At 47.3% G+C, this 22,275-nt stretch overlaps 1 protein-coding gene across 1 annotated transcript in view; it reads right to left on the bottom strand.

Moving 5' to 3' along the window:
* LOC149340139 (uncharacterized) overlaps positions 1-22,275 on the bottom strand; it is a 51,674-nt gene that overhangs the window by 24,873 nt on the left and 4,526 nt on the right. Inside the window, exons 2-5 of the mRNA XM_089548893.1 lie at positions 20,485-20,761; positions 17,738-17,930; positions 11,917-12,248; positions 5,468-7,260 (exon numbers count right to left, since the gene is read on the bottom strand). Coding sequence (XP_089405019.1) covers positions 5,468-7,260; positions 11,917-12,248; positions 17,738-17,930; positions 20,485-20,659 — 2,493 coding nt within the window. The 5' untranslated portion in view covers positions 20,660-20,761. The remainder of the gene's footprint in view (positions 1-5,467; positions 7,261-11,916; positions 12,249-17,737; positions 17,931-20,484; positions 20,762-22,275) is intronic.

Raw genomic sequence — 22,275 nt, 5'->3', positions numbered from 1 at the left:
TAGGTTACATGTAAACATAAATACCCCCGAAAGCAGAAGATTTGACAGCCGTCGCCGTAGCTCAGAGGTAGAGCACCGGACGCGTAATTCGGAGGTCGTGGGTTCGGATCCCACCGGCGGCATATGGTTGTTTTTTCTTCTGCTTTTCTAATCAATTATCATTAAGCGATAACATATTCAGTAATATTCTAAATTTATCAACACCACAAATAAAATAAATAATTAAAAAAAATCCCCCGTGCCCCTTGGTTTCTGTGGCTGTTGGCTTCTGTCATATAAGAGATTACCTGATTTGAATGTTATTTTGTGATAAATTTTCTTCCACGTGAGATATTTGAAATCTAAATGCATATTTGAAATCAGCATTCTATGATACACCTGTGTGCTAAGTTTCATCTAGTTGTGTCGAAAAATAAAAAACAAGTTTTCAAGACCCTCATCCCCCCTTAAAGGTGCACTGAAGAGGATTCTGAACTTGTCTTTTTGCCGCGGGAACTCGATCTACCCGTTCCTAGCATTCTTAGAAACAGTGACGTATTGCCCTGTGTGGCCGATTTCCCCAATTAAATCGAATTAACGTCCGGCTCCCGCCTTTTTTTAAAATTCTGCCTTGTATGGTGGGCGGAGTCGACCAACGTGTGGAACGCCTTTCACCCAGTCCCGTGGAGGCTTTGCTTTCGCTTTATTTTGTTTTTTAGGTTTCCATGAATAAATAGTTTCATTTGCGGATAATATAGCCGCAAAATAAGCCCGAAGAAGTAAAAATACGCACGGACTATTTGCTACTACGGACTACTACGTATTACTCCGCCGCTGGCAGAGCGGCAAGCCGCCACGGGACTGGGTGAAAGGCGCTCCACGCGTTGGTCGACTCCGCCCACCGTACGAGGCAGAATTAAAAAAAAAAGGCGGGAGCCGGACGTTAATTCGATTTAATTTGGGAAATCGGCCACACAGGGCAATAAGTCACTGTTTCTAAGAACGCTGGGAATGGGTAGATCGAGTTCCCGCGGCAAAAAGACAAGTTCAGAATCCTCTTCAGTGCACCTTTAAAGCAAGACTACAGTGGTCAGAAGCATTGCAGCAATGTTCTTCTCTACTCTATGACCCAGCATTCTCAGGCACATGCTACAGCAATTGAGAAAAGCATGCATGACACACAAGTCCACCATGTCTTGAGCATGCATCAGAACAGGGGGAAAAAAAAAAATCCAAAATGCAGTGGTGATGATTTTATTTTACCTTGAGACAACATGAGCAGCAGAAAAAAAAAAAAAATCAGCAACTTCTAAAAATGCTATTATAGGGGTGACATGATTTGATTCATTCAAGGAGCAGAAAACAGCACGATACCCTGCGCGGGTAGCAATTCATCTACTACAGCTTTGAACAACTAACAAGTCTACAGCACAGTGCTTACTGTAAAACTTTTATGCCATGCAAGTGCAGAACATTTACATTTGGGAGAGATGGAAGCTCTTAGCAGTTTGTGCAGCCAAAACTATACACTTGAGGCTTCTAAGCGTACACATAGTTGCAAGTGGTATACAGCACACAGAGTGTAAAGCAGAGAAGCTGTCCCAGAAGCCAAGCTTCGTTGGTGCTTAAGTAACCTCCCTTGAATTCCGAGTCTCAACACCTTGTACTTGATTGCCGAAGCTTAAACTTTGGCGTGTTACACCTTAAGGGGGGACACTGGTCTTGAAAAAAAAATTTTTATTAATGAAGTCACAGTTACGAAACCTTCAGGGGATATGTATTTTTGTGTGCTGATTCTAAATATGTCATTTAATTTAATGTAAAACAATTCCTTGAGCACTTGTGCACTTTTTATGCTAGTATTTTGCGGAGAGTTTTTAAGAAAATTTGCTGTGGGAAACTCGCTGAAATGTATGCCATTATGTTCTCTTGACACCAAGGAATGCAATAAGGGTGAAAATGTCTTCCTGCCTATCATAAAACTTAAGTTAGAGTTTTGAAGTTGTCGCCTCAGAAATGAGAAGGAAAGTGTGTATTCCTGTTTCTGAAGTGGCAGCTTCAGTACCCTGTTACTCAAGTTCTATGAGAGCCAGGATGATAATTTTACCCTTATTGTATTCCTTGGTGTCAAGAGAACCCAATGGCATACATTTCAGCGAGTTTCCTGCAGCAAATTTTCTTCAAAACTCTCCGCAAAATACTTGCATAAAAAGTGCATAAGTGCTGAAGGGATTGTTTTACATGAAATTAAATGACATATCTAGAATCAGCGCACAAAAATACATGTGCCCTGAAAATTTCATAACTATGACTAAATTGATAAAAAATTTTTTTCAAGACCAGTGTCCCCCCTTAAAAAGCGGTGTAGAGCTACAAAAATTGTTTAACAAATGTAAAATAAACATCATTCCTGCAAGATTTAATGGTGTGTAAAGTTATCCTCACAAAACCGGGTATCTTCTTTTCTTCCATTCCAAAAATAGGTCTTTGTTGAATGTCAAAGACCAATGATAACGATGAACATCAATGCCAGGCGCTTCCAGCTCAGCTATGAAAGCAAAACTTTTGTTGAGGACTTTTGTTGTCAGCACAACATCAGTCAAAAGTAGCTTCCTTCATTAACTGCATTACAGGAGGGTAAGGTCAGGCTTTTATGAATAGCGGCCAGTTTTCGTTGTCAAAATAGGACTATTCCTTGCCCGTCTTGGGGCACTGCAACATATCACAGACACACGCCTCAAAAAAATGCTGCGCATGCACGTACTTGAATATGACAAGAGACATTACACAATGTTTGGGGTCTCAAAGCATCACCCTGTCTCTTTCAACAAGTGACAGTACACACCACCATATTTACCAATTTTCTTATGATAAAAAAAAAAAAAATTCTCAAGACTTGCACATATAGTTAGAACACTTTTCTAAGCTTTAACATGATTGCCAAAATAAAAATATTTATGTCACAGGCCTGAAGTACTCATAAAACCTGAGGGTTATATCAAAGCAGTGGTTAACTTCCACAATGAAGAGTTCAATCTGTTGCCTATTCATGCCCAAAACACAATCAAATATGCGCTACTTTACAGTAACTCTAAATAAAATGGATTTAGATTGCTAGAGCAATCAAAATGACTTGGACTCTAAACCTCTGACCATGCACATATTCATGTTTCACCAAAAAAATATGGGCACTTTTTTAATGTAAATGTACACCTGTAAGCATAAATGAGACAACCCTCCTCTCTCACTTAGTTGTTCAACATGAACCCATTAGTGTTGCCTAATGCTGAGTGCTTAATTCAGTTCTTAAACAGTACCACAACCTTGATAAGTTGAGAGAGAAAATGTGGTCTGAAAAAGGGAGTAAGTGGGGATGGAAGTCTCTTAATTTTGCTCAAGGGTGTACAGTATGTTCTCACCAAATTATGCAGACCAGGTGGTTTTAACGACACATTCTGTAGTAGAGTACACTGCTCTGATAGCAGCTGCAAACCATTGGAGAGGAATAAGCTGCAAGTTGCTTTAATTTGAGCAGCAACACAAACCTAAATGAGGTTGTTACTCCTAGCATGATTTGATCACATAACTATAGCTAATATGCACTGACAGTAAAAACATATACAAAAAAGGATGACAAGTGGTGCATGCTCAAAACATGGAGGACATACACTACATGATGCAGTCTCGATGCCAGGCAATACACACACAGTGGGGGGGGGGGGGGGGGGGGGGGGAGGAAACAGTGAGCAAACAAACAAAAAAAAAGAGCAAAGAGAGTTTGCAAACTAGTTTCAGTGCTTTAGGTGCATTTCCGAAATAATGATAACTCAAACTACATGAACTGGATCGAGCGCAGAATGTTCACAGAAGCATCCTTATTCACCAGCTCTGCACACCTTAACGTGAAAAGGTGATGTGATGATAGAAAAATACAGAAGGTCAGCCAAGAGAAGCAGGTTACAGCAATGATGGCAAGTGCAAACAATGTGCAATGGGAGCCCAGAGATAATATTTGTATATATACACAATATATCTATATTTATATATTTACGCTAAAACATATACAGTAAATATTTTTGAGCTTTGTAAAAAAGCTGTACTGCAAAATGCAAATGATAAAAATGATCTATCTTTGTCAACACACATTTGGCCATGCCAAAACATGGCCACAAAAGGTGTCACACGGCTAGACCAACACATTCCTCTTGAGCCACTAATCTCAACATGGGCGGCACATAAGAGTGCCTCCAATAAAAATGATCAGATCTGCAAGAACATTCTCTCTAGAATTGCAGGCTGCCATTCCAGAATGTGCCAAGTTACAACCTCACTGCTACAACAACAGTGCAAAGAATGATACATGCTGGATGCAACTACCAATGCTTGTGCTGAGCAGTCTCGACTAAATGAGAAACGCATCAAAAAACATACAGAATGCGAACTGTGTCTTGCTTCCAGTGTCGTGCAGTCTGCTGTGGGACATTCTCAATATTGTGCGTGTCATTTTTACAGTGGCAACACAAAAGAAAGAAACACATGTAAATAAGATTAAAAAAAGAAGTGCCACAAAGTAAACAGAAACTCTAGACGTCGATTCTCGCAATAAAATTGTTGAAAGCAGCACTGAGTAAGCACAAGCGTGCCGAGACGTAGCAAAAGCATACTACAGGATGCCTGACCCCCCCCCCCCAGGAATGCAATAGACTGATCTCAATCGGAAATGTGAAGGCAAAATAGAGGGCAGCTATTCCTTGCTTTTTTAAAGAGCGCAGGGAGCCAAACTGCACACAATGTCTGTCACAAATAAGCATGAGCTTAAGGTCAACCTCGTTAAAAAAAAAATTACCACACTGGGCTTGCTTTATCGTTTCGAAAAGAAGTAGAAGCTGCTTTCACAAATGTGCCTTGAACAGCACATCAGGGTTTCTAAAGATCTGCATAATGGACTATTGGAAGCTTGCAGCACAGAAGTGCAAGCAAACAAATGCGTGCTATAAAAGTGGGCATCCACCAAAAGCACACCCATTTGTGCTCCCCATATTCGAAACAAGGATGCATACACAGTGTGCTTTCATTCACAAGGACAAGAGCTTCAGCCGAGTTCAGCTTAATGTAGCAAACTACATGACAAGGATAAAACATTCTCTCTAGAATTCTTAACTGCCCGAATTTCTCTTGCCAGCCAAGAAATGGCAGCCACACTGAGAAATCGCTGCCAGAGGATATCCAGCATTACAGCCTACTACTCTCCTGAGCACCCACACACACACACTGCCCACAGCCCAGACTGCTCCACCGAATAAAGATCAGCTCACCCACACCAAGGTACATATGCACGCACACACACACACGCAGGCACTCAAGTTCATTCCCCTGCACCACACCACAACCAGTGAGCACGTGCGGTTAGCAGCAGCAGCAGCAGCAGCAGCAGCCACACCCTGCCATATCCTCAGCAAGCAGGTCCCCAGAGGGCCACGGCACTCACCCCATTGGACAGGCCCAGACGGCAGCCACTGTCGCACATAGACTCAGTCACCGGAGCCGGCCCGCAGGACATGCACGGCGCGGCCAAAGCACTGCTGCCATGAACTGCACCGGGCTGCACCATGCTGCTGACCGCGTCCGTGTAGAAGGACTGGGGGGGCTGTGGAGTAGCGGCCAGGGCATGCATGGTGCCAGGGGCAAAGCTCGCAGTCACCAACGTCCGTGGGGTGGCCGCATCACGCGACCGCACCTGCCCCGCCGAGTCGACGTAGGACGACGGCTGCAATGCGGCGTGGTGGCCCAGCAGAGATGAGCCGGGGGACGCGTCCGAGCCCACGGGCGACCCCAACACGGGGATGGGTGAGGATGACAAGAATGTGCTGCCGGGGCTGAAGAGCCCTGCGGGGGCTCCGAATGTGGGCAGGGTGTCCAGCCTCAGCGTTGGCAGCTGCGGGATGAGCAGGGTGTTCTGCACCGGGTTCAGGGGCAGCGGGTTGATGAGCTGCACCACTGTGGGCATCATCTGTGCCACCGAAGTGGTCACTGTCGTCACACTGGGCACCGGGGGGTTGGAGGGGAGCATAAGACCAGAGCCTGGGTTGCTGCTCAGGAGGACCTGGGGGGCTGACAGCGAAGGTGTGCAGAGGGCCGCGGAGGAGACTGGGCATTCCGTGCAGCTGCGAGGGCCCTCCGAGAACCTCTGCTGCGGGGAGAAGTGACCGGGAGAAGCGTGCGCCTGTCCTATGATCCCCTGACCGAGCTGGGAGAGGAAGGGCCCGCTGGAGACTATGGTTGGCGAAGGCTCAACAATCATCGGCTGTGCGGGGAGACTGCTGCCACCGGGAAGGACAACGCTGCTCACGTGCTGGAGCACCTGGCTGCCTTTGGATTCGTTTGGAGAGTAGCTCGCCACCTTCTGGCTGTACACCTGCTGCACCATGATGGCACTCCTTCCCTGATTCATGACACTGCTGGGTGCGCTGGTGAAGATGAACGGTGCGCTTGTCATGGCAGTAGTGCACTGTGAGGGAATTGATGCTATGGGGACGCTTCCGTTCAGGACTGGCAGCCCTACCTGCGGCACCTGCATCGCCACTTCCTTCGAGGAGGTTCTGCAGGCAGTGAACTGACCAGAGCTGTCCAAGTGCACACTGCTGTAGTGGCCAACCGCTGAGCCGGCCACTGCACTCGGTGTAGAAGCAGGGGAAGAGGCCTCTTGGCTGGAGCAGTTGTGCGGAGCCAAGTGGCACGCGTGTGCTGAACTGGTGGCTGCCATCTGACCGATGTCCACGTTTGGGCACACGGTGCGGCTGGAGATGATGGCGCTCAGCTTGGGCATTCTGGTGCGGGGTGGCTTCTTTGGCCCCCTCAAGCGACCTGATGTGGCACCGGTCGTTGGCCTGTTTGGGCAGCACGGGAAGCTCGGGCACTGGTAGTTCGTACTGGTGCTTGTATGCACTGCAGGCACAGATGAACAGGCAGCCTGGGCAACTATCCTCCTGGTTCCATTGGATGCCGGAGGGAAGACACTCCCCTGCTGCAGATTCGCATTGCTGCACTGAACTGTTACAGTCTCCTGGGCAGACTGGTAGTAGCCAGCCTGCCAGGGAAGGGCACCAGCCTGGACAGTGTTGCCACTGGTATAGTGCACCGGGGTGGTGTTCGCGACAGCACAGCTGCTGACGGCTTGCTTGCGTAGGGCGTGTTGGTCGCGCTGGGCCAGTAGCTGGGACACCAAGATGCCATCGAAAGGGCCACGTTGCTTTGCACGAGGGTTCCGCTTACGCACGGGCTCTGCAAAGAACAGTATGTTATGTAATAAGACCGAGAACAAACCGCCCACTGTTGACCATGCACGCCTCTTTAGATCATCAGCTACAGGTCAGCTATGTCCACTGCAGGGCAGAGGCTCACTGATTTCCAATCACCTTATTTACTCAAATGTTATTTTTTGTTTCATAACCGAAAATAGAACTGAAAAAGTCACCCCTTTTGAATATTGCCCAGAAAAGTACACTATACTTTATTGACTCGTATATAGGTTGACGCGTTGTTCAGTCAAATGTTGCTGAGCATTGTTGCTGACATTTGGAAGGAAAGACTCAGCACATCTGAATGAAAACATTTCAGCTAAACGAGGGCACCTTTAAAGCTGGCAATCACCGCGGTGATGGTGATGTGGGACTCCATGCCTATCTTCCCGTCTGTACTTTGTATCTTACTTTGCTAAAAGGAAGCCCTAGAGGTTTTTTTTTTTTTGCAAGGCACACATTACTGAAACTTTCACTGTAGGTACTCCTCAGTCTTCTGATCCTTTGTGCCGAATTTCGCAGCTGGGCAATGTTTCATTCCAGAGCAAATCAATTTTAAAACTGACTGTTTGATAACCCCAATAAGAGTGTTTTCTACACGCAACCTTGCGTGTGTGATCCACGAGTTGCACATCTATGGATGTGTAACTGTAGCTGTAGCTGGAGCATTTGCTGTAGGAAAAATTGGAGGGGACACTTAAATTCCGCGACGCGATAGCGTTAAAGGGACACTGAGGAGAAATTGAAGTTGACTTGCATCGACAGAATACCAGCTCCTGATTACAAAAACACCACTCATACTGACAACAAAGCTCTTGTAACGTAGAAAAGAGCAAGAACCAAAATACAGGTATCGCCGCCACAGGCCAAACTCGCAAGTACAAGCTTCATGGCGTCATAGAACAAAACAGTGTTGCTAGAACCAATAGTTATAGCAACACTAGGACACGAGAATCTACGAATCACTGAGGCGCAGCAAATGCATGCGCAAATCTCCTTGACATCGCCAGATGGCGCCACGTACCCGATAGCTACGCGCGCTCCTGCAGCGCCGGGACCAATCAGCGCTTGCTCTCAGCGGTATGGGGGCTCCCGGTATTCCGCTAACGGTAACAAGGTACACGGTATGCTAAAGGCGTCTATTTGCGAGAACTTCGTTGACGACTTCGAGAACGGGATCCATTGTAACGCTGGCAAAACACCGGTGCAAATGTAAACGAAGCGACAGCCGCAATAGCCGATAGATGCCTTCAACGTGCGGCCGGCGGTAGCTTTCTTTTCGGCTGCTGCTGGGCCACACTGCTGGCCGCCAGAAATCACGGAGTCTGCGTTACGTCATGTGAATGTCATGTTTCACGTCACTTAGTTCTGTGTCGTCATAGCAGAATCCCAAGTTTGAATCAGAGCGGCGGGAAAAACTATTTCAACTTCGAATCCAAATTTCTTAGAAATAAATGCATCTTTCGCTGCCGGCCAAGTGGCAACAAAGACATGAAATGCCGAACTATCGGATTTTGCTATAAAAAAAATATTAATAGAGCCCTCCTCAGTGTCCCTTTAATAGGGTTAATGCCTATACATGCGGAAGCAGGTGGCTGCTTCAGACACAGCCACTGGTAGGGCCTGTGCGACCCAGGTTTTCCCTCCTGAGCAACGTCTCACGACCAATTATTAATTCAGCTACCAGCGGCCCTGACTGCCTACGTGTTTGGTGACACACCGAGCTGGCACTAACATAAAGCACAGTTTCCATTTCATGCATGCCATACACTACACTGAACTCATCAATACAAAATAGACTCCTTAAGGGGGCCACTGGTCTTTGAGACCAAAAAGTGACCGAAAAATTGATTTTCAAAAAATGAGATTTGTGGAATCTACAGCTATTATTTTCCAACTGTGCCATTTTTTCCTTCAAGAAATCAACATTTTGACCATAACATTAAATTCAGACCATTGTGTGGGCTGAATTTATGCAGGAGCCGACAATTTAATGGCATGAAAATTTTGAACATCTGGCTGTCTTAGTATGTCGATATCTCAACATCGAGGACAGATAGAGATGTCATACTGCTTGCTAAGGGAAGTTGAAGGCACAGTGTGTGCAATAATCGAAGCAGGTTTGTTCAATCACACTTCAAAAATTTATAATTTCACAAAGTTTATTGATGCACTACATTCACACCTTGAACATTGATACTCGAAATCCCGTAAAATGACTAATGAGGGTAAAATGGAAAAATGGTTTTGATTATTGCACTCTTTACTCACCATACTATGTGGCCCTGGATTAAAAATGATTTTTTATTGAGCAGTTTTTTTGCACCGAGGTACTAATAAATGACTAATTAAATTAATTATCTTGGGAACTGACTAATTTATGAGAAACGTAATTTCATTGTTGAAATCAGTATAAAAAACTGAGCAAGGTGGTACAGTTTCATTAGGATTGGACTAAAAATAAGAAAAATAGGTCTAAGACCAGTGTCGCCCGCCACCTACTGTCCAAACGGACCATGCCTGCTTTCTCGTTGCTCCTTTTCAACCTCAGCCACTTCTATAACATGCTCTCCTGTGCATGTGCCTGACAGCTGTCACCAACCTGACATATCTGACCTTGGCCGCCACCCTCAAATACAGTCGAAACCCGCGATAGCGAAATCTCGAGAATATGAAATTCTCGCCGCAACGAAATATTTCCGAATTCCTGGCAAATGCCCTTAGGGGCCAATGTATTTCGTATCTCTCGGTAACGAAACATTTTCGTACCGCAATCCCACGATAACAAAATTTGCTGCAACGTCGGTCCGTGTACTGTCTCCCATATTATGAATAACAGCGTCAAAAAAGCACTCAAATTGAGCAAACTGCAATCGCGCTTGCGTGGCTGCAGCGAGAGTGTTGGCGCCTGGCAACCTTGCAGCCGGAACGACTTTAAAAACTTTAGCCACCTTGAGCCGGTGCTAGCCACCATACCGGCGCAGCGCGTGTCCTCTGTGATCAGTTCCACGTGGTTGTTTATCTCGGAGGCTATGTTCAGGGAAGGCAGCACCATCAGAGGGCGACCCTAGATCATCGGCGCTGCACTTTTAGGCCTGCGAGCGGTGCACAAGTGTTCGTTGTGTGCGGTGGCGGTGTGTATGAGCAGCAGTCGGCACGTTTGCGTTTGAGATGTCTCCGCCAGCCAAAAAACGAAGATTTTTGTCTTTGCGTGTGCGAAACTGACGACACCGAGGACCAAGGTCCACAACATGGAGAGCCGGTAAACCCGAACCCGAGGAATGTGTTGGACGCCTTTGACACGATCCGGTCGTTCTTAGGCGCACACGACGACGACGTGGCTATGGATCGCTTCTGCAACCAGCTGCAAGGCAAGGCTCGGCAAACTAAGCTGACTGACTTTTGGCAATAAATTTTCTTTTTGCGGGCTGTTTTCTATTTTTGCTGTCTCATTTTCGCGGCAACGAAATTCTCGCGAAAGCGAATTTTTTTGCTGTCCCCGGTGATTTCGTTATTGTGGGTTTCGACTGTACTCAAAAATAAATAAATAAATAAATAAAGTGCTGTGAATGGCGGAATTCTAACAGAGTTGAATCGAGAGATACGTATGACAGTGTTCTGTAGCTGTCAAAACCATCTTGACCAAAATTCTTGGAGCTACCAATGACGCGGTGACCACGACGAGTCCAAACGTGCTCTGGGTGCAGGAGGAGTGAATCCTTAACACCAAACGCCAATTTGTTCTGCGCTAGTAAGCTGAACAATGTTTTGAGCTTGCCCTTCTCATTTGGTTTCGTTCTTGAATTCAATAACGTGCTTATAATTGCAATATTACAATTACAATTTTATGTGGTCTAACGGGCCTCGAACTAAAGAAGTTCTAATGTAACAGCAGCTTGCCTCAGCATTACCAAAGCTCAGCCACTTCCACCCATTCTTGACAGAGACAGTTGCAAACGAAAGCCAGGGAGGTCTACTAGAACAGTTTTCCGGTTAGCTACCCGGAACTGGGGAAAGGGGAAGACGGGATGTCATAGGAAAAAGAGTCGATGTAGGGACCAAGGACGTCATTCTTGGCTCATTCTCATGGATTCAGTCATGGAGATGCGTGAGTGAAGGGAAGTTAGCTGCCACAATCACATTAATCGAATATCGTGCAGTCTCAGGGTGACGAGACTTTCAACGGATTAGAGTGCTAAATTGGGCTACGTGGCGTAGGACATCAAGAGTGAAACAGCACTCATATGTGTTATTTTTTGAAGTGAAAAGCTTCACTACGCTAGACAACACCACGCTTCGCGTGAGCCGGCATATGTCGCAGCACGAGTGACGTCACGCGTGGCGCAGGCTACTGCGCATGTGCACCGCCGCTTCTCCTCCTCGCCACCAAATGACCTTTCGCAGCAGCCGTGCGCATTTGAAAGGAGGGGTATATAAGGCGCGCTTGCTCACAGAACAGGCGCACGCTGCCGCGCACTGTACGTCATCGTTTGACGTTCGCCGCAAGTGCGTGTTTATCGTATATCACCCCAGCTTTTCGCTTCGAGATATCCAGGCTTAACCTTAGCTAAGCCCCAGCCGATTTTTAGTCCTTCTGTTCAGTCATCCCACCGTTTCACTCACTGAGACTTCACCACACCTTTTTTCGCAGGCCTGGCTGGTGAAGGTGCCGCTCCAACTGGCGTAGTCGGCAAAGAGGGCCTGGTGGCGCTTGGGGCGTCTGCAGGGGCACTGCTGCCTGACTGCGTAGTGCTGGTGGTGGTGAGGCCAGCGGCTGCTGTGGTGGATGGGGGCACCTTGCAGCCACCACTACTCCTGCCAGTGGGCGACCACGGCTGGGACAGAGCCGCTGCGTCAAAGCTGAACGTCTTCTCGAGGTTGAGAGGGCAGTCCAGGCCGCACTTGCACACCCCATCTGTCTGCAAGTACTTGGCCACATCGTCCAAGCTCCACAGCTGCTGGTTGCTTGGGCTGTTGGAGCAACGCATACCGTGCGCCAGTTAGTTTCCATGCCTCTCAACATAAAATCCCCTTGCTATAAAAAGAAAGGCAAATGCCTTTAAGAGATAATACAGTTAAATGAGATAACACAGTTAAACCTGGATTAAACTAAGCAGAGAAATATCTGCGATTTTTCGTGACACCCTGGTTTTCGTTGCATGCAGTTCTTGAAGGCTTCAAAGAGAAACCAAAATAAGAAATATGTATAAGTGACATCACCTTGAAAACGTTTACAGTAACCTCTTCCTCCCGTTACTAGCAGTCACAAACGTGAAAAAACGTTTCGCGATCACAATGATAATGCGACTGCGGCAACAGCCTTCAAACACATTCATCATACCCAGCACAACGCTGCTATGAGTGGCATGGGGAGAGTGGGGAACGCTGGGGATTTGAAGGAAACCACAGCCAGGCTAGGGGAGAGCATGCACGGTCGCGCTGTCCCCGCTAGACAGGCCTTAGAGGCCCCTGCCTCTTCCAGCATGTTTCTGCTCTTGGTTTGCCTGCTGCAGCTGACCTAGGAAACAGGCTCTACTCCTCGCATCACGAGCACTTCCGCTGTCCTCGCATCCGACACGTGCCAGCTATCAGCGCCAGAATCACATCAGCAATAAAGTGGAGGCAATGGGGGTGCGCTGCTTGCCTCATGTCTATTTTTCCTCTGTCCTATTGTTTTTCACTGCTTTTGAGCGTGAACTGGTGTAGTGCCATGTGGTGTGACATTAAAAAATCAAAAGCAGCGGAGTTTGCTGCATTTTCTAATTAAAGTTGCCAATGCTAATGAAGCACTGCACATTGTGACAACTGCAGTTGCTTATTGCGACCGTAGACGTTCCTCTCATGTCAGTTAGGTGTTTTATTGTCATGAAACCTCCGCGTGGATCAGCCAAATTTCGGTCAACTCAGCACATGCTAGTGGGCGGTCAGCGTAGTGGGTTCGTTATCAAGGTGAATCGCCTCAACGGCTTCGCTACGTGCAGTTGACAAACACACGTGCTTCAACGGGGCGATGTTGGGAAAGAAACTACATAACATCAAGGAATCCATTATGTGGAGGTCCGTAACATCCAGGTTTAGCTGTACAGTGAGGAAGTGGTGTAAAGCTTAAGACAACACGCCTGTAAAGCGGCTAGCCAATGCTCAATGAATAGTCATTTTTCATCTGGTATGCATGGAAATGGGAGCTTGCGAAAGCCTGAAGAGTGTGTGAAGCTGTGGCACACAGCGTGTGCTTCTCAAGTTTTTCTGCACCAACCACTTTCGTCCCAGACAATCTTTGTCAGTCAGAATCTAGAAAATGCATTTCTTAATCCATGGGTGACAAGAAGAACAAAAAAAGCAAATGACAGAAACAAATGCCTCGGAGCCAGATGGCACAACTGCATCTCATACATGTGCGTTGTCCCGTGGCATAGCCTTTGTCTTCTGGCTTTTGGCTGTGTGTGCTTTCGTCACTGTGACAATAGAACTGCATCGATCTTAGTAATGTTTTGTAGGGCTTAAAGGGATGCCGAGGACGAACTGATGTTGGCCTGTATTGATGCTCTAAAGCCTTACAATGACAAAGAGATCTCTCTCACCAGGAATGGAGCATATACAAGCTAGAAAAGGTGAAAAAATTACATACAGGTGTCTCTGTCACCAGCGTCGACACCGAATTTTTGTCGCAGCTCCCAGAGGTTATGCTGCATTGCCATTCAGCTCAAAACAACAGCAACCAGTCCTCCTCGGTGCAGACACCACAAGTTCGAATTGAGTGGTGGGGAAGATGTCTAAATTCGATTTTCTCAACCATGAATGCGTCTTTTGCTGCAGGGCAAAAGTTAACATACCCAGAAAGAGAGAACAAATCAATATTTACTGATAACAATAATTTGATGAAGTTGTGCACAGTGTCCTTTTAAGGATGTAAGAAATACAGACAAGACCATTTAAGACCATTCATAACGGCCGCAGTTATCAAGAATGTTAGCTTTTTACGGAAGAGAGTGATGCTACTGTCAGATTACTGTATTTACTCGAAAGTAGCAAGAGTGTTTTTTCAAGATTTTCGTCTATGAAAGTCTACCCTCACATTATACAATCGAGTACCCTGATTCATCTGCCCAGTGCTACAGTGCAGCCATTTTGAAGCAATCGCAACTCGGCGTTGGAAATAGCAGTAAGCATCACATCCCTGTCCTGTGCACAAGCATGAATGGCAGCAACCAGTGGCTGCAGTTTGTCACGGGGAAGACTCTCAAAGAGCAGTGCTTTGGAAGCTAGGTTCGCTTACGCTACAGGCAAGACGCAAAGGCAGCGGTCAAATTTCGATGGAGGCACCCGTGTACTGCGCGATGTCAGTGCACATTTAAAGAACCCCAGGTGGTCGAAATTTTCAGAGCCCTCCACTACGGCGTCCCTCATAGCCTGAGTCGCTTTTAGACGTAGAACCCCAATACCGTGTTTACTCGCAGAATGATCGCACTCGCGTAATGATCTCACCCCCGAATTTTGTTGGCAAAATTCAATTTTTCTTATTCCCCGCGTAATGATAGCACCCTGAACTTGCCGCTGCAATTTGTCGACGATGTCGAGTCTAGCCGACGATGATAGTACTTGCTATCTGTCTGACAGATGGCACGTGCAGATGACTATCTTGCTCTGTCAGCAGCGGCAGCCGCCTGTTGGCTGACCTGCAGTCACACGGGCAGTCCAAATGCGGTTACGCTTAATCGCGGATACCAAACTTATCTGCGGTAATCTCGAATCACGGTTCGCCGTTGTCGCAAGGCTCGCCACCATTCTGGGTTGTGGTGCAACGAAGTGACGCGGTGATACGGCTAAACTTCATTGTTCTTGTAAATAATAAGCCCTGGGGTACAGGAACGTCAACAATGAATCCTCCTTGAGGATCGCTGGCCTGTATAGAGTTGCTGGTAGGAGTAATAACTGCGATACAAGCTAGTTTTACGTTCGCAGCCGCGTAGCAGCTGCCGCCGTTGCAGCGCGTGACTCGACCGATCTACTTGCACGCCAGCTCCGCTGCTAAGGCGTTGCTGAAATCGATTGTATATATCTCTTTTAATAGGTTGCCAGTAAGGCAGCACTATAAGTAGAACAATCATTACAGCGTTGGTCAATTCAAAACCGCCGTCCACTGTGGCTTCGATACGAAACAAGTTAGGCCTAGCGACGACTAGCGAGTACAGAGCGACGTCGCCCGCCGCGCTCGCGGGCGGCATCATATTGGTATGCTCGCGGAATATGGTGCTGCGAGCGTTCCGAATTTGTCGCCTACTTTAACGATGTGGCAGCGACCAGACATTTTTTTGCGTAATGGCGGTAAAATGCGTAGCTTGAGTGCCGCGGGACATTGCTGTTGTATGCTGTTCCTGCGCCGACGGACGAGATCGAAGGCTGCATAAAAGCGCCGTCGCGCAGCACTATACACACTGCCTATTATGATGCGTTGCTCTTGGAACGTGATTTAGTGCAAAGAAAGTACGTTCTTAAAGCAGGCCAGCTCGTGCGCTTCTTCTCTGTTAACGACATAAGCCGAGATCGCCGAGCTCGGTTTGCGATAACCCTGTTTAGCGGCGTAACCGTGGGTAGCCCGCCCAGGTGACTGACCTGCAACTTGTTTGCGTTTTCGGGGCTCAAAAATTTTTTGTTAAAAGTTTACCCCGCATAATGATCGCACCCCTAAATTTGTGTCAATTTTTTTTTTTTAAAAGTGCGATCATTATGCGAGTAAATACGGCAAACCAAACCAAACCAAACAAAGGCCTAGATGATGCGAGACTTCTTTTTTTATACGCTTGGAAAATCTACGGGTATGACAGGAGACTTGTTCGCTGTGCTACTTACTGAGTGCGGCCATGATATGATGAAAAACAAATATAAAGGTCCTGTTCATGCTCAGAAACCATGCGGCGCACACCATATGCTGCCTTCCCCGACTGCACTGACTACGGTCTTCTGCCATCGAACGCTAGAGCCACTTTACAGGGGCATAATTCACACTTTCGAGGTGTCATATTGGTGGCACGTCACCAGCACATACTGATAGCAATTGCCAGACCAAGTTCCAGCATCCCTGTTTGGATCTCTCCGTTCCCCGTCGTCGAGTAAAGTTACATGGAAGGAGGTGACTGCACAATGCACCAAAAATTGCGTCTGTAAGGTAGAGTTAATGGACCAAGAAAAGATGGAGGTCTTTGCCGAACACAAATGTTATCAGAAGCATGTGCATTAATTGGCATGTTTGTGGCAAACATTAATGAATACAGGAGAGGTCTTCCCGGTTCAGTTAAAAGACTACTAGATTGAGCTGTCCTCACTGCCCCTTCAAAATTGCGCCGACAAAACCACTCAATAATTGATTTTCGTAAATATTGATTCCCTGGCTCGTTCTGGCTTTACAATTGAATCCCACTACAGTGAAAATCAAAAGACGCGCAAAAAATTTCGCTTAAGCGGAAATCGAAATCCCGTGCCGTGAAATCGAACCAGAACACTGACAGATTGGATGGGATAGTTCATGAACGTTTATTTTTAGAAATCTGTCAGCTTAGGTCTTCCGCCGTTTTGAAATCAGTGCTGTTGCACGATTTTCGTGGTACTCCGGAAATCTCGGCCAAAGTATTCGACTAATAAACGCACTCGCTACATTTGCTACTGCCAGGAGGCATTTTGGCACGGACTAGGCTCTGCACTCGTATCACTACGCATTAAACAGGGGTCACATGCACATCGAGATAGATTTTTTAGACGATGCGCTAGAAATGCGCTTGTTCCGATCCTTCGAAGACACTTTGTGATGCCCGGAACGAACATACCGGTGAAGTGTTGCTCTGTTCAGACTCCGCCTAGAACCACCGTCACACTGCCATTCTCGCAGAAGTGCCTCTACTAAGTGGTTAGTGCCCAGGTTAACCACAAAGAGCAAAAATAAATAAAATGCTATCACGATGCTCGCCTGAGGCGTAAAAGAGAGACTAGAGTGCACCCTTGTTGGTGGCGCCCTTCCAACAGCAATGTGCCGCCTACCAGCATGCCGGGCGATAGCAGATTGTTGCGCGCCGCTTGCTTGGTTTAACTAGGCCTAACGTGCTCCGCCGTGAAGCCTCGGAAAAAGCATTTTGCAACTAGCCACTGCTTATCATTGAACATTTAATGTTTTCACCAGTTTCCGTTGACACGATACCTTCACACTGACATTAACGCAGAACTGATTTCTGTTAAGTCTTCTTAAACTTGTCCTTAGCGTCCCTTTAAGTTATGACTGCACCGCCACCCATAAAAGGCACATAAATCAGCTTATAAGAGTACTCCTGCATGCTCATGCAACGTTAAACACAGCGAACAGTCACTTGACCACAGCTCACAAAACTGACATTACCAGCTAACAAAAAAAAAAGAGAAAGAAGCGAAACACTGCCCTAAACTTTGACGACTTCATATGACCAGCGACTTACCTGTAGTAGACAATCCTTCCCTGGACAAGACACCGGCGCCACCCAGGGGGCACATGCACGGGGTTCGAGGAGGCAGGGCCAGGCTTGCCGCTTCCTTGGGTGACCGCTTCCATCGCAGCAGTGGCACCAAAATTCGCTCCCGAGTCATTCTTGGAGCACTGCAGCGTCTCAGGTGCTGGACTGCACATCGGGCCTGTGCCAAAAACGTACTCGTTTATTTCATTTTCATTTCATGTGCTCAACGACATGAGCACTGATACCCAAAACATCTTGCATACACAATATGATGCCTGTCTACTTGAACCTCGCCTTGACATGCACCAGTGACTGAGCATTCCACCAGTCCTACCTCTGCTAGCTGCTTCCAGCACAACAGCAGCACAAAAGGTAATCATCAAAGATAACGAAGCAGTAGAATTCATAAAATTTAGCCTAGGGCTCACTCTATGTTATGCTGCTTCCACGTACACTTCACTAACATCCGCTAGCCACTAATTCACAAGCACATTGTGCGACAGCTTCCCTGTAACACCCCCTGATAACAGCCTATACACTTCTCCTTTGCTTTCACATAGGCTGTATGTGGCCCTATGCAGAGGTCTCTTGAGCTCTTTCATGCTCCGCAGGCAGGAAACCTGCCAGCCTTTCTCAAATAAAATACGACAATTTAAAAAGAAATGCCACTTATTAAAACTGCATACGTGTCTGTGCAGTGGGAAAGGTTAAGGCATGCAACAAATGGTTGGCACAAGCACACAAGATGAGGTTTTTCAAACAAATTTATGATCATAACCTTTTAGTGCAGAGAACATCAAACATGGATCAACATTCTGTTATATGAAACAAACGTCACATGCTGTATTAATATACAGCAAATTGATACATCAGAAACCTAGATACATCAGAAACCTAGCCGCCGGCTTATTCTGGCTGCTGTGGACGAATAGCTTCAAATGGTAAAATATTGCAGCTAAGTAATGGTGGTGGCCTCAGAGTAAACCGCTTAAACTCCCACTTGGACGATGTCTTTCACCGTATCAGCTTAATGATACGTGTTGATTGCAAGAAGGAACGATAAGGAAAAGCCCTAGCCACCGGGGATGAAGCTCTCGACCACGCGCAGGTGCTGTGCTTCTAAGCTGCTGCGTCGAAAACAGTAATCATCCGGGCGCATTGCACGCTCAGTGTGAAAGTGCTCTTCACTGCAAGGCGAGATTAACCCGGCGACGCTGGCGCGCTGTAGCAGAGGACGCGGCGAAAGCCACGCCTATGGATTCCAGTGCGCCTGCGCGCTAGTTACCCAGGCGACCGAGAGAGGCACTGCGCGGAGCGCCGGCCGCCCGGAGCCGTGTTCAAACTAGAAGTGGACGACCGTGTACCTCCCTGCTGAGGTGACCACACTTGGTCGCACCTTGATGGTGGTGGAATGCAAAAATGTGTGCTCCAAAATAATGGTGCACATCAAAGAACCCAGCTCGTTGAGATCCCTTTACAGCCCCTTCAGCAAGGCATACATCATGGACGACGTGCTGTTTTGGCATGCACGACTACCATTTTTTTCCTTCTACGCCTAACTGGCCCAATTTTTCCTCTTTCAGCTTTGCCTTCTCTTTTTTGTGCCAAGGGCCCCCTATAGTATCCTTTGTTAGAGCTACTCACGCATTTTTGAAAACTGGCCCCAAACTTGAATGAAAGAAGAAAGGCAGTGCGGGAGCACCATCCCCTTAATTGAGCTGTGACAAACACCCACAGACTGTGGCCATTACCAATGTTTTCTATCTTGTTAACCCCTTCACCGTTTTGTTATATCAATGAATTTCTTAACAAAACTGCTTATTTTTTTTATTCCTGATTTCGATTATTATTGGAATAAAAAGCATGCATTCCGTCTTTAAAAAATATTTGAAGCAAACACGAAGTCAAATTAGCATATTCAAATTTGTTATTTCTCACAATACAGAAAACCAACTTCCTGCTGGTAGTAAGCGATAAATACATTCAAGCAAGTCATCAGGCAAGCGTATAGTGGTCTAACCGGGAACTGCCAGAAAAGAAAACCGAGGGGGTCGCATAGGGATGTTGCTGACGTCGATCTTCATTCACTGACGTGCATTCGCGAAGTTCGCTTCTGAGCTGTCCTCTCTTCATTGGAAGAACTGATCAGCACAACGTCATCACTGTCATCCTTGCTGCCTGAAACAATGCACACTTCGGTGTCTGAATCACCATCGTCTGAAGATGACGACGATGAAGACGGCTCAGCAAAACACGCGTCGCCTCTGCCGGATGCCATTTTAAGAACCCAGGTTGCCATAAGGAAAAAACGTTTATGCGGTAGAAGAAAACGAAATTAACAGATCAGTGCTGCCATCTGTCGAGCAAAATGCCATCTAAGCCACACACGAACGCTGTTCGTCCGAAACGCTGAAGGGAAGAACCTATTCAGCGAGGACGAGCTACAGTCGTCCATAACGGTTCGTCCGAAGCGGTTAAGGGGTTAATGTTGGCACTTCCATAAGGACAAAAGGTAATACCTGAATGCAACTGTCTCGCAGTCCAGCATATGTGCTCCACACAATAGTGCATAGATGACACTGCCTTCTACACGAAACGACCCTTTCCAGTGAGTAAAAGCTTTCCCCTAGCCTGGTGCTTGGCTTCCTTGGGGTGAAATGCCGGGGCAAATGGGCCTTTGAGCCCACCCAACACGTTAGGCATGGCACTGCACCACCCATGCCATCACACACCTGTGATGGAGCTGCTGCTGCTGCTGCCGCCAGCTGCATGGTTGTGGTGGTGTTGGTGGTGGAGGTGGTGCAACTGTGGCGGCCAGGCAGCTTCCGTGGTGGTGGCGTTGCCGGGGGTTCCCTCCTCGAGGGGGCAGGGCAGGGGTGCTCTCAACTGGGGGCCGTCTGCCGCCATCGAGGGGGCCACTGGGCCATGCTGCCTGCGCGGGGCCCCTTAGCCCCCACCGCGAGCTACCATGCCCCCAGGGGGCACCACTCCTGACAGGTGGCACTCCACCTGCGCACAATGATGCATCGCTGTGAGCACCGCCACTCTGTCGGCAGCACAGCAGCAAGAACAAACACTTCACTCTGCTCACTCCCACTTTCACTGCAAATGAGAAATATGTTGCTTGGCTGCTGCGACACCGTATGGTGAAATGCAAAAGGTGCCTGTGTGTGTGTGGTCTAAGAAAATGGTAAAGAACCCCACACAGTTGAAATTAATCTGAAAACCCTCTGTGACAGCAACTGGCTCTCTCTTGCATACGAGGTGTCGGTTCAAGTGTCCACCAAGAGTGAAAGTTACTGTTTTTCCTTTCCTGATAACCACTTAATTTTATTATTAGTTGGAACAACATTATGTTGGGAAAACAGCGCATGCAACATATTGCCACTGAAGATAGCTATGGTGGAAGCCAGAATGCTAAATTGGGAAACCATTTTTGTTTGCATGAAGAACAAACTTGCTCTTCTGGTTGTCAAAATGTAAATTTGTATTACCCCAGTTAACTTGAAACACTGATCCTCCTGGTCAGGACACCAGTTAAACTTCTCCTCCGGATCATTGTCGGAATGGCCGGTTGGTCCGTGATCGTACGTGGTTAGCAGTTCGAAGGGCACTTCGCACCTTCGTCCACTAGTCCGGCGACACGTTGCCGGTTGAGGCAGCAGCTCCAAACTTCTTGAGAAGCAAAACTAGTTTATTCAAGACGAGACCAAAATACAAGTACTTAGAGAAAGAGGCGGTTTAAAAAAAGGCTGCTTAAAAGAAAGGCTGTATAAAAGCGGCCGAGACTGGGACTCGGCGCGCTCCTCCCTTCTCTTTGTTTGCAGCAGGCTTTTAATCCCTTCGATAATTGGGCGGAGCTCTAGTAAATCTGCTCTCGCCCAATTTCGACCAATACCGCTGCAATGGCACTGTAGATACAAGTGGGCCGAGCCCAGTGCTCGCCAGAGCCCGACTCTGGCGTACCGCACACTTTTCCTGGAACATTTGCACTTTTCAAGGCGCCAGCAAAGTCGAACTCCACTGCTTAACGCGACAGTAGGGTGGTTTCAGAAGGCGCCGACCTTATTGTCCCCCACCCCCACTTGACAGCTCATCTCTCTTCAATGCGCCACTGTCGCCGACCCTCTGCAACCCTGACAAGGCTGTTCGCGGTCTGCTCCCCATTTCCCGCGGCCTTGGAGAGCGCCCGAAGCGCGTGACGCGCTGTCTCCATCCTCGACCCCTCCAGACTTCCGACGGACACGGTAGTAATCGGCGAGAGGGGGAAAGAAGCTACTGGTGCCGTAGGCGTCTAGCTTAACAACCCCGCTTTATAAAAACATCATCCCCCAATAACTGCATTCATCTAGCAAGTAAATGCGATACTGTTGTTCTGATCAGCTACTGTACACATTGCTTTTCTTAACACCTTTAATCGTTTGGTTTGGCTTTATAGGGTTTAATGTCCCAAAACAGTTCAGGCTATGAGGTACGCCCTAGTGGAGGGCTCAGGTAATTTCGACCATCTCGGGATCTTCAAC

Source organism: Amblyomma mixtum, chromosome 6, assembly GCF_055824585.1.
Source record: "Amblyomma mixtum isolate Tamu chromosome 6, ASM5582458v1, whole genome shotgun sequence".
NCBI lineage: Eukaryota > Metazoa > Arthropoda > Arachnida > Ixodida > Ixodidae > Amblyomma > Amblyomma mixtum.
Note: the sequence above shows the minus strand (reverse complement) of the source record. Positions and strands in the feature narration are given on the sequence as shown.